The sequence below is a fragment of the Schistocerca cancellata genome, chromosome 7 (assembly GCF_023864275.1).
Source record: "Schistocerca cancellata isolate TAMUIC-IGC-003103 chromosome 7, iqSchCanc2.1, whole genome shotgun sequence".
In the NCBI taxonomy this organism is placed as follows: Eukaryota; Metazoa; Arthropoda; class Insecta; order Orthoptera; family Acrididae; genus Schistocerca; species Schistocerca cancellata.
The window spans coordinates 608,694,091-608,714,666 of NC_064632.1; the positions used below are offsets into that span (position 1 = coordinate 608,694,091).

Consider the following 20,576-nt stretch of genomic DNA (forward strand, 5'->3'; position numbering starts at 1 on the left):
ACCAATGTATTCACCACCTGTTGAGCATCTGTTTTCCAAACAAAGGTGTAGTATTTCTGTTTATACTCATTACATTTGTGTAATACAGTTCTGTAGAAAGACGCTGTATGTTGTAACAGTGACCTGAACAGTTGCGGGGTTATAGTGACGGAAATGTGGCAGAACCCATGGAGCGGCCCGCAAACAACAACACAATGGGAGAGGACGGACACGACCGATGAAGGACCTTACGACAATAACAATAACAAAACAACAGAGTCAAGAAAACCTACTAGACAACCACATCCACTCGCAAAGAAAACACAAAAGTCAATACGCTGTCTAATGTGAAGCAATATGTCCTGAGACGCACGCGAGGTTAGACTGGCAGGCTGAGCGACAGGCAGGCGCTTAAGTACTCGATCGGGGACACCACTACTGACTGCTGAAACCATGTGTTCCACTGTGGTGCCCTCACTGTAAATGCGGGCCAGGAGGCATCTGCCTCCACAGCTTACGGCGCGATCGTACAGAGACCTCTATGGGTCTTCGACGTCCACGATGTCTGGCAGGGATTCAAATTCCATGACGCACGGTACCAGATCCCTCCCCCCCCCCTGAAACTTGTGCGTAGGGGCAGAAACGCCCCGGACGGTGCCAAGGCAGGCAGCAGTGGGAAGAGGGGCCGGGCTCATCAACCGCTATTAGCGGGGAGGGAGGGACGCCTGAGGTATCCATGACAGCCGATCCAGAGTCCAGGGTGGGGGAGGGAGCAGCCGATCCACCCGAAGGCAGAGAGGGCCAGCGGCAGGCCCTTGGGGAGACAGCAACCGGGTGCTGGGATGGTGACTCGAGGACCACGTCTGTACCTGAAGGAGGTAGGGACAGAGGCGGTGGCGCGAGTCCCATGGCGGCACGCGGGCGGAGCTGATTATGACGACGGCGCTCCAAGCCTTTTGATGTCTGCACCAACGTCACATGCCACCCATGGTCCGCAACGACCATGGCTGGTGTCCAACCCACCTTGCGCCCGTACTCGCGGGCCAACACGGCCGTGCCATGGGTGTACCGCCGCGAGGGCCGAGAGTGGGGGTGGGAGGAGGATGGCATCAGCAAATGGAGCAGGGTCCGCGGCAGTCGCCCAAGAAGGAGCTCTGCCGGACTGCATCCGTCAATGGGCGTAGTGCGATAGGTGCTCAAAAACAGGGTGAGGGCTGATGTTGGAGATGTGTCAACTGCCTTAGTCAACTGTTGTTTAAAAGTGCAGGCAAACCTCTCCACTGCGCCATTGGAAGAAGGGTGGAAAGGTGGGCTACAGATATGCTTGATAACGTTGGCCTGACAGAAGTCGTGGAAGGAGGACGGCATGTGGGGACCATTATCAGAGACCAATGTGTGTGGCAGATCCTCGATGGCGAGAACCTAGCCCAGGGCCGTGAGTGTAGCCTCCATGGTGGTGGATGCCATTCGGACAGCATATGGGTATTTGGAGTAGGCATCAATGACGAGTAACCACATAGACCCCTTAAACGGGCCCACTAAATCGATATGGATGTGATCCCAGGGCCGGTGAGGCACAGGCCAGGGTGCAAATGACTGAGGGGGACTCGCCTGGTGACACGCACAGACGGCGCACCCATGGACCAGGTGCTCAATATCGCCATCGATGCCGGGCCAAAACACATGCCGGCAAGCCAAAACTTTCATACGGGACATACCCCAGTGCCTGTGGTGTAACAAACTGAGCACACGAAGCTGCAATGACAGAGGAATGACCACCCGATGGGCATCTGACTCCGTGGCCAACAGAAGGACATCATCGACCACGGAGAGCCTTAGGGACAGGTGGTGCCAGGGGCTGAAATTGGACTGCATCTGATGAGTGATGTAGGATGGCCACCCGTGTGCCACGTAGTTGAGAACCTGCCGCAAGACAGGGTCGCAGCAGGTAGCCGCAGCAATGTGAGCGGCCATAAGGGGCAGACTGTCCAGCGCATTCCGGCGGGCATAATCAATGTGAAAGCAGAGGATCTCCTGTTGGTCAAAGGCAGGATCGGGGCCCGCTGGGAAATGTGACAAAGCGTCCACGGCTTATACCGGAGAGTGTAAGCGTAATTATGTAAAAACAATGCCCAGCGCTGGAGACTTTGAGCCATCCGCTCCAGAAGGTGAGAGTGAGGTCCAAAAAGTCTAACCAAGGGTTTATGGTCCATCAGGAGGTTGAACTTTGCCCCAAAGAGATAGGCGTGAAATTTTTGGACAGCAAACACGATCGCCTGAGCCTCCTTTTCAATCTGTGAGTAGTTCCATTGTTCTGGGGTCAATGTCTTAGAGGCATAAGCAATGGGCTGTTCGGAGTCGTCGGCATCCCAGTGCACGAGGACGGCCCCAATGCCATACTCCAACGCACCAGCCGCCACAACCAATGGGCGGTCTGGAGAAAAGGGAGTAACACAAGGGTCGGATTTCAGCATCGCCTTTAAATGGAGAAAAGCCTGGTCACAGGCAGGGGTCCACCCAAAAGGTACCCCTTTGCAACACAAGTGATTGAGGGGTTGAGCAACGGAGGCAGAACTTTCTCTAATAAGTAACCTTGCCCAAAAGCACCTGGAGTTCAGATAAGTCTTTGGGACGAGGAAGGGCTTCAATGGCCACGACATTATGACCCGTAGGGCGAATGCCATCTTTGCTAAGCCAGTGGCCCAAGTATTCCACTTCCGGTTGAAAAAAAACAACACTTGTCCAGGCAACAACGTAAACCAGCAGACTGCAGAGCGTGAAATAAAGCGCTGAGGTTTTGCAAATGTTCCTGGCAGGAACGCCCGGTGACCAAGACATCATCCAGATAATTCACACAGGCAGGGATAGGCTGTGTAATCTGCTCCAGGAATCGCTGGAAAATGGCCGGCACCGAAGAGACGCCAAAGGGAAGGCGCTTGTACTTATACAATCCGAAAGGCGTGTTGACAACCACGATGTTCTGAGATTCGGCATCCAAGGGCAATTAGTGGTATGCCTCAGCCAGGTTGATCTTGGAAAAATACTCCCCCCCCCCCCCCCCCCCCTCCCCGGAAAGCTTGGAAAACAGGTCTTCCTGTCGGGGAATGGGGTAAGTGTCAACGAGGGACTGACTGTAGCGCCAAAGTCCCCACACAGCCGAAGGGACCCATTGGGGTTCCGTATGACTATCAGTGGTGTCGCCCATGCACTGTAAGTGACAGGCTCCAGCACACCAGTGGCCTGGAGCCGATCAAGTTCCTGCTTGACCGCGGGCCGCAAGGCTACCCGAAGGGGCCGGGCCTGGAAAAAGCGAGGCTTTGCATCCGGCCGTAGGGTGATGTGCACTTGAAAGCCGGAAGCACATCCGAGATCCAGTTAAAACAATGACACAAAAGCTGAGCACAGATCGTCCAAGTCCTAAAAGGGAACAGCCGTGGAAACGACCTTAACTTCATAGGAAATTGAAAAGCCAAACAGTTGAAACACATCCAGGCCAAATATATTCGAAGCCAATGGATGGTTGATGACAAAGAGAGTAAGGAGCCAGTGAACACACTTGTAAGTTGCCTGGACGACAAACTGCTCACGATGGGGAATGGAACTGTCTCCTTAGGCGACCAAACGGCGAGAGGGAGGCGACAACGCAGGAGAGCCCAGCCGTGTGTATGTCGCTATATTAATCGGGGAGACGGTGCCCCAGTGTCGACCTGAAAACTGACATCCTCAGTGAAAATGCGGAACGTGAGGAAAAGTTTCTGCGCTGATGGGTCGTCCTGTGGGACAACCAATTGCAGAGCATGGACGGTATCTTGAGGCCCAGGAGGTGCAGGACTGGAGCAAGTCGAGCGACTACGACAAACTGATCGGATGTGGCCCTCCTCGTTATACAGAGTGCACGTTTTCCAGCGGTGGGGACAATCAGCCCGCGAACGGGCAGTAAAGCACTGTGGACAAGGCGGACGTGGGCCGTGCGACCGGCGGAGAGGGGCGACGGAAGGCGCCGACGCCACAGAGACGTCGGAACACGAAGAGTCCCGACGGCGCTGGCCCCTGTCGGCTGGGCCACGTCGACGTCGCGAGGGTGGAACCCGCCGTGACGCCGCTGCCACCTGCAGTCGCGCCATAAGATGCTCGTTAGCCGCTTGAGCAATTTCAAAGGAGTGGGCAATGTGGAGAATGTCTTCCAAGGAGGGGTTGTCGAGTTTCAACGCCGCAGTACGGCCCTCAGGGTCGGGAGCCAGCTGAACCACCACATCCCCGATCAGGGAGTCTGCATATGAAGCCTTACACTACTGATTGGTGCACGTAAAATTGCATCGACGGCTGAGACCCTGCAAGTCCGTGACCCAGGAACGATACGATTGACCAGGCTCTTTATGGTACTGGTGGAACTCCAGCCGTGAGGCGACTACGTGGTAGCGTTGGGAATAACAGTTTGTCAGCAAAAAGCAGATCTCCTGGAAAGAGAGAGCCACAGGATCAGACAACAGCGCAAACTTTCAGAGAAGAAAGAACATGTCCAGGGAGGCCCAAGACAAAAACAACGACTGCTGCAAGGAGTCGTCCGTGACTTGAAAAGCCGTGAAACGTTGTTTCAGCCAATGTAAGTAGGTTTCCCAGTCCTCGTTAGTGTCATTAAAGGGTGGAAATAACGGCGGATGTGGGAAAGCATTGGACACCCGAGGACTCTGAAGCTATTGTGGTAACGTGTCCCGGGCATCGACTTTGTCCGTTAGCAACTGCAGCGACTTTTGTAAGATGTCTAACTGGAGCTGCTGCTGCTGCACGAGCTGCTGCTGCTGCATGAGCTGCCGCTGTTGCTCCAACAGATAGTTCACCTCCATACCAACAACGACCACTGTTTACCTCGTCGCCACAATGTTGTAATGGCAACCGGAACAGTCACGGGGTTGTAGTGACAGAAACACGGCAGGAGCTGCGGAGCGGCCTGCGAACAACAACACAACAGGAGAGGATGGACACGACCAACAAAGGACCTTACGACACAACGAGAACAGACAACAGAGTCACGAAACAAACAAGACAACCACGTTCACTTGTAAAGAAAAGACAAGAACAGACAACAGAGTCAAGAACCAAACAAGACAACCACGTCCACTCGTAAAGAAAACATGAAAGTCAATACACTGTCTAATGCGAGGCGATATGTCCCGAGACACATGCGAGGTTAGACTGGCAGGCTGAGCGACAGGCAGGCGCTTAAGTACTCGATCGGGAATGCCGCAATTGGCCGCTGCAACCACATGTTCCACTGTGGCACCCTCACTGTAAATGCGGGCCAGGAGGCGCACCCCACCACAGCTTACGGCGCGATAGTGCAGAGACCTCTATGGGTCTTCGACATCCATGACGTCTGGCAGGGATTCAAATTCCACAGCATGCAGTACCAGATTGTAGTTATTGTGAGGTCAGGTAACTGATCGTCTATAGCTGTCTGCACAGTGTTATCTGTAAGGGAAAATTCAGTTGACTGTGAAGATAGCAAACATGAACAAAGTAAATGAGTTATTAAAAATGACATTTAGCAACAGGACTCTCAGATGAAAAACACTAGGTAGGCCACTCCGAATCTGAATCTGTAGCAGAAAACAAAAAGCCAATGCCATGAGTTCAGTCCAGAAATTAACCAAAAGAAGAACTTGATTTGTGGTTGTGAAGAAAGCAATGCTGTTTTTGTTTTCCTTGTGTGTTATTTCGGGGAGACGTTCATAGACCTAAGTCCGGAGTAACTGATATTAGGCATCAATGGTCTAAAATAAAAGTACATGAAATGTCAAAGAAACACATGAATAATGAGCTTAGTCTTTCATTTCTAAGCAAAATCAACATTCAGCAGCAATTAGATTCACAAAATAGACATACAACTGACAGCCACAATAAAAGTGTGGAAAAGAATAGGTATATACTGAATTTAATTGTAACTGTATTTGGTTCTGTGGTGCCTTGAACTGGCTCTCGGGGGCCATGATGAATCTGATGTCTCTCAAAATAAGTGGGGTTTTTCATGAGCTAATTCAGTGCATGTTGGAAGTGCAAGTTTATAAAGAAATAAAACATGCCCATTATGTTGCAATAATCGTGGATGAAAGCACACATGTGTGATGGGGATTTCAATGGGTTATTGTACTGGGTTACATTGTTGAGGGAAAACCTGTTGAAAGATCTTGGAACTTTGTTAATCCCGAAATTCAGAATGCTCATACTATAGCTGAGAGTATTCTGAAAGAAACTGAACCATTAATTGGCGATGACTGAGCAAAACTAACAGCTCAGGGTTATGATGGAGCAAATGTTTGTTATTGTTGTGGTCTTCAGTCCTGAGACTGGTTTGATGCAGCTCTCCACGCTACTCTATCCTGTGCAAGCTTCTTCATCTCCCAGTACCTACTGCAACATACATCCTTCTGAATCTGCTTAGTGTATTCATCTCTTGGTCTCCCTCTACGATTTTTAACCTCCACGCTGCCCTCCAATACTAAATTGGTGATCCCCTTGATGCCTCAGAACATGTCCTAACCGATCCCTTCTTCTAGTCAAGTTGTGCCACAAACCCCTCTTCTTCCCAATCTTATTCAATACCTCCTCATTAGTTATGTGATCTACCCATCTAATCTTCAGCATTCTTCTGTAGCACCACCTTTTCTCTTCTTGTCTAAACTATTTATTGCCTACTTTTCACTTCTGTACATGACTACACTCCATACAAATACTTTCAGAAACGACTTCCTGACACTTAAAGTTAACAAATTCCTCTTCTTCAGAAACGCTTTCGTTGCCATTGCCAGTCTACATTTTATGTCCTCTCTACTTCGAACATTATCAGTTATTTTGCTCCCCAAATAGCAAAACTCCTTTGCTACTTTAAGTGTCTCATTTCCTAATCTAATTCCCTCAGCATGACCCAATTTAATTCAACTACATTCCACTATCCTTGTTTTGCTTTTGTTGATGCTCATCTTATGTCCTCCTTTCAAGACACTGTCCATTCCGTTCAACTGCTCTTCCAAGTCCTTTGCTGTCTCTGACAGAATTACAATGTCATCGGCGAACCTCAAAGTTTTTATTTCTTCTCCATGGATTTTAATACCTAATCCAAATTTTTCTTTTGTTTCCTTTACTGCTTGCTCAATATACAGATTGAATAACATTGGGGAGAGGCTACAGCCCTATCTCACTCCCTTCCCAACCATGTGCAAACGTTATGAGTTGCAATTCAAACAGGGCCCAGAAATTAATTAAAGACAAATATCAAAATGCAAACTGCATCCCTTGGTATGCGCATCAGTTCTACCTTATGTCGGGGAACCTCTGTTAATTGCAAAATGTTTTGCACATCTTTAGGGTAATTCTTCTTTCTTTTTTAACTCACCACAGAGATCAAAGGTGTTGCATAGCATTCCTTAAAAAAGCTTTCCCCATCTGTGTGACGAGATGGAATTACCATTTGTGAATAGTAAAAGGTGTTTTCGAAAACAGCAAAAAATCTTATTACTGGTATGGAAGTCACTGAAACAAGTGAGAGCATAAAACTATCTGCTACTAATGAAAAAGCTGGCTCATACAAACAAAGACTGCAAGATAACGAATTCATTTTTCTACTATATAATGTCTCATGCAGGCATACTTTTTAATCAGCTTCAGAAGAAGATAACCGAACTGACCACAGCAACACAAGACAACCAGAACTTTGAAGCGGTAATGCAAAAGATCAGAGATCACAAAACGATGCCTGCCAAGAAGCCATGGATTCTTGATGGCATAAATGCATAGATGATTTGGAAGTGTGTGATGCCATCATTTCTGAAATAAAATTATGTTTTCAGTTCACTGGACACCTCATTGCAGCACACTTATTTGATATAAATCAGTTTGACAAATACATCACTGATTTTCCAGACAAATACCTCGAAATTAAAGACACACATACATTTCTGGAAAAAAAGAAATTTGAAGGGTGAGCTTCAAGTCTTCTAAGCTAGGCCTGAGTTGAGAACAGTTGCTGACGCAGTTTTGTTTCTTTTGCTGTTTCTAGAAGATGAACTTCATGACACATGGGCGAGACTGTTAAAGTTTTGAAACTGCTAATCACGACGCCTATCTCAACATCAGAAGCTGAGCAGTGCTTTTCAATGCTCAAGAGAATTAAAACGTTCCTATGAAATATTATGAAAGAAGAATGACTGAGTGCCTTAGGGATGCTATCCTGTGTAAAGTCATTTGTGTATAAAATTGAACATTTCAATCTGAGACCACATATTTATTTCCCAAAAAGAAGGAGTGACGAATCATTTTAAAATACCATTCCTACTAATTATTCTGAAAATGTCTTCTCAAAGTCAAGGAGTTGCTGCTTTAGGTGAGTACAATGCTTTTAGCTTTAAATGTTGGTAATTTGATTAAATTTGCTTCGTAAAATCAAGATTACAAGTTTGAATAATTTATGCATGCTCTATTATTTCTTGTACTGGCACTCACATTGTAGCAGACACTTTTCTGGCAGTCGACCACGAACATACAACAAACAAGGAGTTTGGGCTGTCGAGGGGAGAAAAGTGGACTGGGGAGGATGAGCCATGCCTTCCTCTCACAGGGCTGACAGCCTACATTTGTGTTCTGTGCTCCTGGGAAGGCAGAACCGATGTAATAATGTACATATCGATCACTGATTCCATCTGGTGTTATGAAAGTCATATTCGTACCCTGTGACAAAGAAAGATTGCCCTCTGCCTCCTTCATTTCAAAATTAGAAAAGGAAACAACCAGCAAGCACAACTCGAAGCAAGATGGAGTGCATAAATAATTTGGTAATGTCTAGAGCACAGAAATATAAGAGTTATCAACTCTTTTTTTTTTTTTCACCACCAATGGGATGCCTCAGCAGCTGCCACTGATATGCAATAAATAGTATTTGCACCAAATAAAACTGAAACAGCAGCAGCTGAGTGGCAGACACACCAATGAAGAGATTAAATTGGAACTTATAGTATGGCAGTCCCTTCACTGTGAACCAGAGACAAACTACAGAAAGGGACAATATCTGGAAGGATTTAAAAGCAGCAAAAGGAATGAAAACTCCACAAAATTCTGTATCAAGATACCATAAAAAAGTGGGGAAGTAAGTAACGTGTTCAGTTACACCAACTTAAGTCTTTGCACAAATCTCACATAAAAACTGGTGGAATGTAAATACTTTAGGCGTAAAGGAGCCCACTCAACAAAAAGCAGAAGTGTTGACATACCGACAGAAAAAAACTCTTTTTTGTGTTTCTGTGTCAATGATTCACCCTTCTGCTTTTTACTGACTGGTCTCCTATTGTCCTAAAGTATATAAAACCAGACTGATATTAATATTCATTGATGAGAATGGTTTTGTCTATTATACATGTTAAAATATTTTTGCATGGACACATAAGTGATATATATGAAGGAAGGAAAAACTGTCATGGCCTAACAACAAATGACTGATTTTGGCTCAAAAATGCACTTTATATTTCGGGATTGCAGCCACACAAACTCCATTTCTTGACCTTTTACTTTGGCCACACACCTTTCAGCCATCTCCTGAGTGAGCTGACAAACTGAAGGCAACAGAGAAATTAGTTGAGTCCTTCACAGTTGTAAGAAAATCAGCACTGGTGCCAACGTTTTTCAGCCACAAATATCAATACGATCTCTGGTAGCATATGGTAGTTCTGTGGCTTTTCAATGTGTCCACGGCATAATTTGACAAACTAAATGAAGTACTTACTGCCCTACTGAAATCTTATGATGATGATGATGACGATGAAAGAGGAAATCATCAAAAGTTTGAGATTCAATACAAATCTGACAGGGCAAGAACTCCCTGCAGCATTTACCCAATTTAAGTTGTTCATATTTGTAATCCCTTGGATTTAGTTGACTTGATAACCTCCTTTAAATTTGTATGATTTATTGTGCAACTGAACTTTAATGGATTTTTTGGAACTCAGGTGAGGGACCTCACACTTTTCAATGTTTAGGGTTAATTGCCACTTTTTGCACCATACAGATATGTGACCTGTGATCTGATTTTTCTGAAAGTCACACAATTCAGATCTTACTACATAGGCATGCACCTGAATTAGAGGCCACTTGTGAGTAAAAGTGTCGAAAGCCTTCTGGATTTCTAGATATATGGAGTCAACATGGATCCCCTGTCGACAGTACTCATTAATCTGTGCTAATAAAAGAGGCAGTTTTGATTCACAAAAATGATATTTTCTGTATCCGTGCTGGATATGTGTCAATAGATTATTTTCTTCAAGGTTATGCCACTATGTTGAAACATATTATATGTTCCAGAACGTACTACAAATTCATGTACAAAATATGGGTCTATAATTCAGTGGTTTACTCTTATTTCTTTTTTGTGAATTGGTGTGACCTGAGCAACTATCCAGTTTCTAAGTGTACATATGATTGCTACAAATGGAGATATTTCATTGGCATACCTCCAAATGGAAACCTAACTGCTACACACTGTCGACAGGAAGACTTGCTTTGTTGCACAGATGGTTTATATTTCTCAATTATACAGGTTGACAGCAGTTGATGATTCAAACTCTGAAATATTTACTGCATCTTTGATGAAGAAATTTCATCAGAAGACAGTGTTTGGTAACTCCACTAAAGTGGCATTATCCTCGGTAACATTACTATCATTACTGCACAGTAAAGGGATTGTGTATTGCCACTGACATACAATACAATCAACCAGAATCTCTTTGGACATTCTCCCATATTTTTACATTGGATGTCATTGTAGAAACTATTAAAAGCATCTATCAATGAAGTCCGTGCAGAGTTCTGAGTGCCTGTAAAACATCCCAAATTTTGGATTTTTGTGTTCTTTTAAATCTGGTATGACTTTTTCACTGAAGCAGCAGTGTACTGAGAGGTTTTGTGTACCATGGGGGATCTGTTCCATCTGTTATTAATTTATTTGGTATAAATCTATCAATTGCCATCAACGCTATTGCTTTGAACTTAAGCCACATCTGGCCAATAATTACACAGTCAGTTTATACCTTATGTTCACAGAAACACAAAAACTGACTACAGCTTCCTTTTGCAATGTCTGCCAATCCTACCAATAATGACATCTACTGACAGTTTTATTTCAGTTTTTGATGTTAACTCAACAACTGTTAACATCAATAGCTCTTGAATCAAACTAATAATCATTTTATGTAATACTTACGAGCAGACCTTTTTCCTTTCTTTGTTGCTGTGTCCAGTTCTGCAGAAAGCTCTTGCTTTTCCTAAGACAAAGACAAAACTATATATCTACTCAATATCAAACACAACACAGTAAAAGCACATACAATATTGACAATATGATAAAGTCCAGACTGCATAGTACTTCAAAGCACATGCTTAGGTGTGCAAAGAAGTGTTATTTCTAATAGCTGTGGGCTGTTTCATGCCAAAAAGCTCTTAACACATTGATTTTTTAATAAGCCAAACCCCTAATCTGGGGATACCCTTCACATGATTAGCCTCTCCACTTGTTATGAAATTGACCATCTGAAGTCTAACACAAATAAGACCCAAAGAGTATACATTTCACTTTTGAAGCAAAGAGACATGGGAATGTTTAAATTTTGAACAGAGAATAGCCATTTTAGATGATTGTGACCACCCAAAATACACAGGGCTGAAGTTTGCTCATATTCTAGAAATTAATGTGCACTGTGAGGAACTGAAATGGAAATTAAGTGCAAGAAATAGCTACACATGAAAAATGACTGTTTCTAATTGACTTGAGACAGAAAATGGGGGAGGGGGACAGGCGGGCAATTGCAGAGTATGATGCTGCTGCACCAGCCAATGAACCAACTACCAACACAAAATAGGATGAAGTGACTCAAATGAATCATCCAGAATCCTTACAGTTCACAAGCTTTACCTAACAAGATGCACAGCAGTACCTCCCAAGACTAGGTGCCAATAAGCAGCAGAGATTGAGGAAAGGAACTGAATGAGGGTTATTCAGAATCCAAGCCCCAAGACCTAGGCTTCATACAACAAACTATTGCACTCCATACACAGTCAAGATATTGTCTCATCAATCAGCAGATAACTGCAGACTGAACAAAGAGTTCATCACAGCTCAACAGCTGCCATTTGGTGCATGGAAAGCCTTGAATTGACGAAGGGCAAAAATATCAAGACGTAGGAGCAACCCTGTAAAGTGGCACTAAAAAAGTAATCTTAGCCGTGAATGTGATGAACAATTCAAGTGGACAATGTCATTTAAATTTAGTGTTTCTGAACTCAAAAAGTAAAGCAAGAACAAATTATATCTGCTGTCTGTGGGCACTGCATGTGTAATGGCACAATATTCCTTTTGTGGCAAACAAGAATTTTCATAAACATTAATGGCACTCTTGACATGATGATACTTACAAAGAGTTTGGTACATTACAGAGATCAAATGAACAGACCAGCACTGAATTTTCGATGTGCTGAATCACAAACAAGTGCACAAAGTACAGATGACTGACTGTTTTAGTTAATAATTAGTATTCATTTTCTGAGCTGGAATATTAAGCATATCAGTGTACGCACACTTCTGTGTGATTAATACACAGTTTCTGAACAGAAGAAGCAGCCTTACAGTAAGCGCTGGGAAAAAGAGACTGGCTGACTGACTGATGTCACTTTGTAACACGACCATGCTATGCTGCTACTGCATCACGCCTGAAAGTAAATGGAAACTACATCTGTTATATTTTCCAGAAACATGCAAATGTATTATATGGTGCAATGATGATGGCATTCTCCCAGGTAAAATATTTCAAAGGAATATACTCAATTGGATCTCCAGGTGGGAACAACTCATGGAGATTTTGTCATCAGAAAAAAAACCAAAAGTCTTGTTCTACAGCTATGCATCTGCATCTACATACATATTATGTAAATGACTTTGGGGGCATGGCAGATGACACTTAGCATTCTACCACAAATTAATGTTTCTTTCTATTCCAATTTAATATGGAGTGCAGGAAGAATGACGGCTTCACAAACTGTATTGTAATTCGTCTATCTTGGCTTTGTAGTCCCTATGGGAATGATACGTAGGAGGCTGAAGGTATTCCTAGATCCTTCACTTAGTACTGGTTTTTTAAACTTCATGAACAGCTTTTGTGAGATAGCTGTCACCTGCCACGTCAACTTTTTCATCTTATCTATGATGGTCTCCCATCAAACCAGTGATCATTCGTGCCACTCTTCTCTGTATACATCCAATATCTCCTGTTAATTTGATTTGGTATGTATCCTGTAGAGTGCAATATTCTAATATGATATGCATAAGTGTTTCATAAATAGTCTCCTTTGTAGACTGACAGCATTTTCCTAGTGTCCTGCCAATGAACCAAAGTTGCCATATGATTCCCCTGTGACTGAGAATAAACGAATATTCAATTTTATATCCACACAAGCTGTTACACCCAGGTATTTATATGAGTAGACAGATTTAAACTGTAATTCTTTGACGATGTAGTCAGAAGGTACTACTATTCTGCATTTTGTAAAATGTACAGTTTTATATGTCTCTTCATTTACAGGAAGCTTTCAATACTAGCACCAGTTTGAAACTACAACCCACTACGTATAGCTCACATAGGGATCACGAGGATAAAATTTGAATAATTACTGCATGCACATAAGCATTCAAACAATCATTCTTCCCACAGTCCATATGTGAATAAAACAGGAAGAAACCCTAATAACTGGTACAATTTGATGTACACACTGCCATGCATCTCATGATGATTTGCAGAGTGTGGCTGTAGACATTTGCACAGCTTTTTCCATGTAATACATTACAAGTAACTGCATCATATGCAAAAGTTTGGGTGTTATTTTAATACTGTCAGCCAAATCATTAGCAGACAACATAAACAACTAGGCTCCCAATTCTATTCCTTGAAGTTACTTCCACTTCTGTTAATGACACTCCAGCCACGATAATATCCCAAGTCTTCCATACCAAGAAATACTCAAACCAGTCACAAATTTTATTTTATGTCTCCTACAATCTTACTTTTGTTAATAAACATTTGTGTGGTAGCAGCTCAAATTCTTTTTGAAAGACACGAATTACTGCATATGCCTGAACCTCAACACATGTTATTCAGAATGTCTTGAGAAAAGCACAAGTTGGGTTCACATGATCAGTGATTTTGGAATCCATGTTGATTAGCAAGGAGGAGATCATCAAGTTCAAGACATGTCATTATGTGATATCTTAGGTTTCTCTGCAAGATTAGTTAATGGTGTATACCTGGTAGAACAACATTATCATTATGTTTGAGTGCAAAAAATGTTCTAAGATTCTACAACGGATGGAAGTAAATGAGAATGGACATTAGTTTGGTGGATCACTTTTGCTATTCTTCTTGTAGATGGCTATGATTGTGCTTTCTTCCAATGATTGGTCAGAATGTTTTGATTATGGTTACAACGTGAATTGCCTCTGTTGTAAACTCTGTACAGGATCTATCAGGGAGCCTTGTTTAATTTTAGCAATTTCAGTTGTTTCTCAGAGTCACTGACACCAATATCTATATCACTCATCTTTGTGTAGGTGCAAGAACTAAACTGATGCAAATCTCATTGATTTTCCTTTGCAAAAGAACATTTGAAAATACTAGTTCATAATTTTTGCTTTTGCTTTACTACCCTCAATTTCAGTTACCATGTCATCCATGAGTATACAGACACTAACTTTGGTGCCACTAACAGTCTTTTCTTACGACCAAAATTTCTTTGGATTTTGTGAGAAATCATTCAATAAGGTTTTGCAATGCTAATCATTGAAGCCTTCATGCATTGTCCTTTTGACATCCAAAAATGTTTCATTCAGTATGTCTCTATTTTTGTTTTTACATCTATTAGTGATTGGTGTTTCTTTAGAAATTTGTTTACAGTGACTGTATAGTTTGTAGGGTCTCTCCCATCAGGAAATTTTCATCTGAGTGCTTATCTATCCAGTGCTTAGTCAACTGCTCTTCTAATCTTCAGCCACAGTTACTCTATATGCTTCATCTACCTTACTGAATATGTAAATCTTTCTACTTGCTTTACTTGCCACTTATACAATGGTAATCATGGCCTTATGTTCACTGACACATATGGGCATCCAGAAAGGTCAGATCTATTTGTTCCATTATGAGTGGGTCCCCTAACCATCTATTCTGGGTAATTTTCAGAGAAGGCATTTAGTAATGTTTCACAGGACATCTTATCACATGCACCTCTTAGAAAACTTAACCATCTCAACTGACTGCTGGATGATTAAAGTCTCATCCAATGATGATCATATGAATGAAGGGTGACTAGGGCTGAACATCCTGATAACAGTATGATTATTTAGGATATAAGATCTGTTGCGTCCAAAGGAAATCTCAATATAAGGAAATGTGGATATCTAAATCTGAGTTTAGCCGGCATCCTCCAAGAGTAATCACAGTATCTTACCAATTCATCATTTTGCTCATCTATATGATCTATGTCCATTTCAAATTGTTCTGAAAACTTGACATCTTTTCTGCAAATAACTGAAAAATAAAACATACAGGGTGCGTCAAAAAAACGTATACACACTTTGAACTGTCATAGACAATTTATTTCCCATTCTACAAGGTTAAATATCTGTGGGAAAGTAATGTTATGTTTCTTCAACAGGTGGCAGCAGTGGCAAGGAAGTAACTGCAACATGGAGGACGTGCGTTTGAGCTTTAAAGCGCAGAAGCAGATAATTAGGTGGTACTGGAAGTTTGAGAATGTAGCTGCAGTTCGAAAACAGTGGAGAAGTGAGTATGGTACAGAACCACTTTCAAGGTTAACAATTACACGTCTACAAGACAAATTCGAAATTCATGGAACAGTGTGTGATGTGCATAAAGGTCAATCAGGGCAACCTCGTACAGCTACAAGTGATGATTCCACAACTGCGGCCTTGGAACTGTTTCAGCGTTCGCCTCAAAAATCTTCAAGGCAAGCAGCACGTGAGAGTAATTTAAGTGCTAGTAGTGTGCTATGCATTCTGAAGAAAGGCAAGTTTTGTGTGTACATTCCAAGGTTGGTGCAACAGCTAAGTGATGACGATCCAGATCAAAGGTTAGAATTTTGTGAATGGATTCAGGAGATGGTGAGAACCGGGATTTATGGGTAGCATAATTTGGTCGGATGAAGTCCAATTCATACTCAATGGAACTGTCAATAGGCACAACTGTGTGTACTGGGCTGAAGATAATCCTCACATTACAGTTGAAAAGGCTGTGAATTTACCTGGTGTAAATGTGTGGTGTGGTTTGTCTGCAAGTGGACTCATTGGGCCTTTCCACTTTGAAGGTACTGTTACTGGAGAAACATACTTAACAATGCTTGCTGACTCCATACTCCCTGCCATTCATGCATTATACGGTAATGATGAGTTTTATTTCCAACAAGATGGCACCCCGCCGCACTATCATAGGAACTTAAGAGCATACCTGGACCACAATGTGCCAGGCCAGTGGATTGGACACAGGTGACCAATCGAGTTTCCTGCACGCTCTCCAGACCTCACGCCGCTGGATTTCTTCTTATGGGGCACAGTAAAAGATGAGGTGTACAAACGTAAACCATGTAACCTGGACACACTTTGGAATGAGATTCAGGCGGTGTGCACAGAAATCTCATTGGACAATTTGGTACGATGTATGGAATCAGTGGTGACTCATACTCAGAAATGTATTCATGCTGAAGGCCACCAGTTTGAACATTAATCACATTTGCAAAGTACATTTATTTTTCCAATTGGACTTTAAGCTTTCCATTTCCAGAAATTTAACATTGTAGAGGGGGAAATAAATTTTGTATGACGCTTCAAAGTGTGTATACATTTTTTTGACGCACCCTGTATATGTAACATTGGAAGTCGAGTGTCGAATAACAACAATATGGCATGGGTTGATTGCTACTCAGCAGAAAGAGGTGGCACTGAGTTGCAGACAGCCAACAGAAGATGCCCTTGGAAACTGGAAATGCAGCTTACCAGTATTATGAAAAGGATAGCTGCTGCTCATCATATAACAGAGATGCTGAGTCACAGATAGGCACAACAAAAAGATTGTAGGTAAGTGAGCTTTTGGCCAACATGACCTTCATGAAAAGAAACTAAGGTCTTGTTGGCCAAAAGCTTACTTTACTTTTTGTTGTGCCTATCTGCGACTAAGCATCTCCTCTATATGGTGAGCAGCAGCTACCCTTTTCACAATACTGTTACATTCCATCCTGGATTTTCCATTGTTTGGCTCTGGAAACATGGTTTAGGTAGTAGTTAAGAGTGTAACATCCCACTGTGCATGCACCGGTTTGCCATATGTGCAGACTGGGAGCAAAAGATGTCAGCTCAGAAGATCGAAAAGGCACGACAGGGAGCTCACATCTCCATCTGTCATGAAGGCCTGTTTATGCTTCAGTGTTGTAGCAAAATCAATACTTGTTGTTATCTATTTTGAGGTATGAGATAAAGGAATGCTGTGTCATTCACAACTGAATCAATGACTGCAGAAACCACTTCAGTCACAAAAATGCAAAAAATCGTTTTCAATGAAAAGATGCTTAGAAAGGCACAATACATGTTGAGTGCAAGAACCATGTTAGTCTGTTGAGTAGATCCGTAGATACAGGGTGTCTTTTCCGAATGCTGAGTGCAGAAATAACATGAGTCAGTGACTGACATGGTTCCTGCTCCCACCGCTAGATTGCATGACCAGTCTTGCCACTTTTACTGAGCATGCACCATGTGTTTACCAGCCTAAACAGCTGCTCTTATCAAAGTCTATGTTTTGTTGATTGTTTTCAACATGCTCCATGTTCATGCTTAACGTTTCCTGTTCTACGTTCAATATGTCTGTGAGTACCAAAAGCAGTGAAGGCGATCATGAAACAGCTCCTAAGAAGACAAGGAGAAATGAAGAAAAACATTGAAGAAATGTCATTAGAATCTCTAAAGTTCGTGGGGTGGAAAGAGTGTCTCATTCCATCTACAACAACAGGTGCTGCTTGTAACTGTAAATTACAATGCTGTACTAAGTTTACTGATGATGAAAAATCTGAATTTGTTGCTAATTTGAATCAGTTGAAATCAAAAGACCAGCAAGATATTTTCTTACAACAACTGATTGAAAAACAAACCATTAAGCACTGTAGTCCTCGTTCTGAACAGCCAAGAGAAACAGCAGTCAGTTTTGAATATTTCTTATTATACAGAGAAGAAAGGAAAGGGGTATGTAAGAAAGTGTTTATTTCATTCTACAGCATTTCTGACGGCAAGGTTCACAGGTTTACTGATCTCCTAATAGAGGGTAAATCACCTCAAGATAAACAAGGTAAAAATCTCAAGAAGAACATGATTTCTGCCGAAGTTTGTTCTAAAATACCTGAGCACATTTCATCATTCCCCACCAAGATTACCCACTATGGCACCAAAGATATCAGTTATCTTGATGCTGTTAAGTATGAGTTTTAGCTTATAAACTTTCATGACAACTTTTTATTATGGTTCGGACATCCGCAGGTAGATACCTGCATAAAATGTGAAGAACTTGATGTAAAAATCAAGAGCTCCTCCATCGGTGATGCAGCTAAAAGGGCTGCTCTTGCTGAACTTACTATCCACAATAGACAAGCCAAGAAATTTTACAATAAACTTCAAAGCGTCACCAAGTTATGTGTGGAATGTGAAGACACAGTTGTACTTTCATCTGATTTTACACAAAATCTCCCCCTTCCAGCGATCCCAGTTCAGGATATATTTTACTTGAGGCAACTCTGGGTGAGTTGTTTTGGGATTAAAAAAAAACATAAAAACTATGAAATCTAAACTATTCCTATACCATGAAGGAGCAGCCCACAAAGGAGCTAATGAGATATGCAGCATGCTATTGAAATACATTGACACTAATATTCCATCAAATCTGTATTTCTTTTCCGATGGCATCTGCGGACAGAATCGGAATCACACCATGATAAGATTCTGCCTTGCTCTTGCAGATACAGGACGTTTTGAACAAATTTTTCATTACTTTCTGGTTCGAGGGCATTCATATCTTCCAAACGACTGAGATTTTGGTACTATTAAGAGGTTGATACATAAAAATGATCAGATATATACACCTGATGAATATGAAGAGTTGTGTGCTTAGTCGAGCGACAACTTTCCCATTGTCAAGCTACTTACCACTGATGTGGTAGTTGGTGGAAGGAACATTACAAAAAAAAAAAAACATTATTCAGAGAACGTTGAGGGAGGAGTATGTCAATAGATGAAAAATTCAAGTTTGCTCCCACTCGATATACAGAGTTGCGCTATAACTCTAAAGAAAAAGGAGTAATCACAGCATACCCTTCCACTGATGGATTACAAAAGCACAGCCATCAGCTGCTGAAACCTGCTTCCCAGAACGTAGATATCGATTTTCCTTCAAGTATTGCAGCCTACCAATCAGGGAAACTTCCAATCAACATCAAGAAAATGGAAGACATCAAGAAGATGATAATTCATATTCCTGAAAACTTCTAAGTTTTCTATGATGAAACGTTTACCAGGCCAACCACTGCACATGACAATGATACGATGGTCAAGAATGATCTATTTTAAGAGCATTTTACTTTGTTATATTCCTGTTTTCTGATAACTTTGCAATGCTGTAACTTCATTCTTGATATAATATGGAAAAATATAAACTTTAAATGAATGATTACCTTTTTCCAAGTTTCAGCTGTCTGTAAAAACCAGTTGAGTGCAGAAACAGCGTAAGTCCAGATCAAATTTTAAATTTTCCTGAGCCTGCTGAAATTAGGAAATTTTTGCACGACAGCAACATAAATGCATGTTATGACAGAGGAAGAAAAAGTTAAAATATTTGATAATTTGGAGAGTTATGACTTTTTTCTCTCTCCTGAAAAATTTGCAATTTGTGACTGAAGTGGTTTCTGCACTCACTGATTCAATTGTAAATTAAGTTGTACAGTGGAAACATTGTGCTTATAATACAGTAGAGCCATTGTAAAAGTGATTACGTGATTTCAGTAGCTTGAACAGATTGGAGCTCTCTTTCAGCACCCAAATCTGCAGAAGGTGCACAAGTCTACATCTACATCGACAACAGCATCAAAATGATACGTTATGATCTAGTGGCACTACACAGAAGGTCCATCACAGCAAATAACTTCAAGAATGACAGCTGCACGATATTTGCAAGGTAAAAGCCGGCACACATATCATCTGGGTGACACATCATTGATGGAGTGGAACACATAATACCAAAACCCCATCAATTAAACTCCAGGACAAAGCCCTTCTTTTGCAGTAGAAACCACAGAGACATTCACAAAACAATAACACACACAAATATGGCCACTGTTTCAATGCACCAAAGACTGACTTGGCATCCAGAGAAAGTGGTCATGCGTGTGAGAGTTGTGTGAATACGTTTGTATTTAACAGTTCATGTAATAAAATGGTAAACTGCATGCTAATCAGTAAAAAGTCAAAC

General features: G+C 42.2%; 1 protein-coding gene across 1 annotated transcript in view; it reads right to left on the minus strand.

Annotated features, from left to right (window-relative positions):
• The window catches only part of LOC126092482 (TRAF3-interacting protein 1), a 229,920-nt gene that overhangs the window by 80,109 nt on the left and 129,235 nt on the right, over nt 1-20,576 (minus strand). The window contains exon 7 of the mRNA XM_049908100.1: nt 11,222-11,282. Coding sequence (XP_049764057.1) covers nt 11,222-11,282 — 61 coding nt within the window. The remainder of the gene's footprint in view (nt 1-11,221; nt 11,283-20,576) is intronic.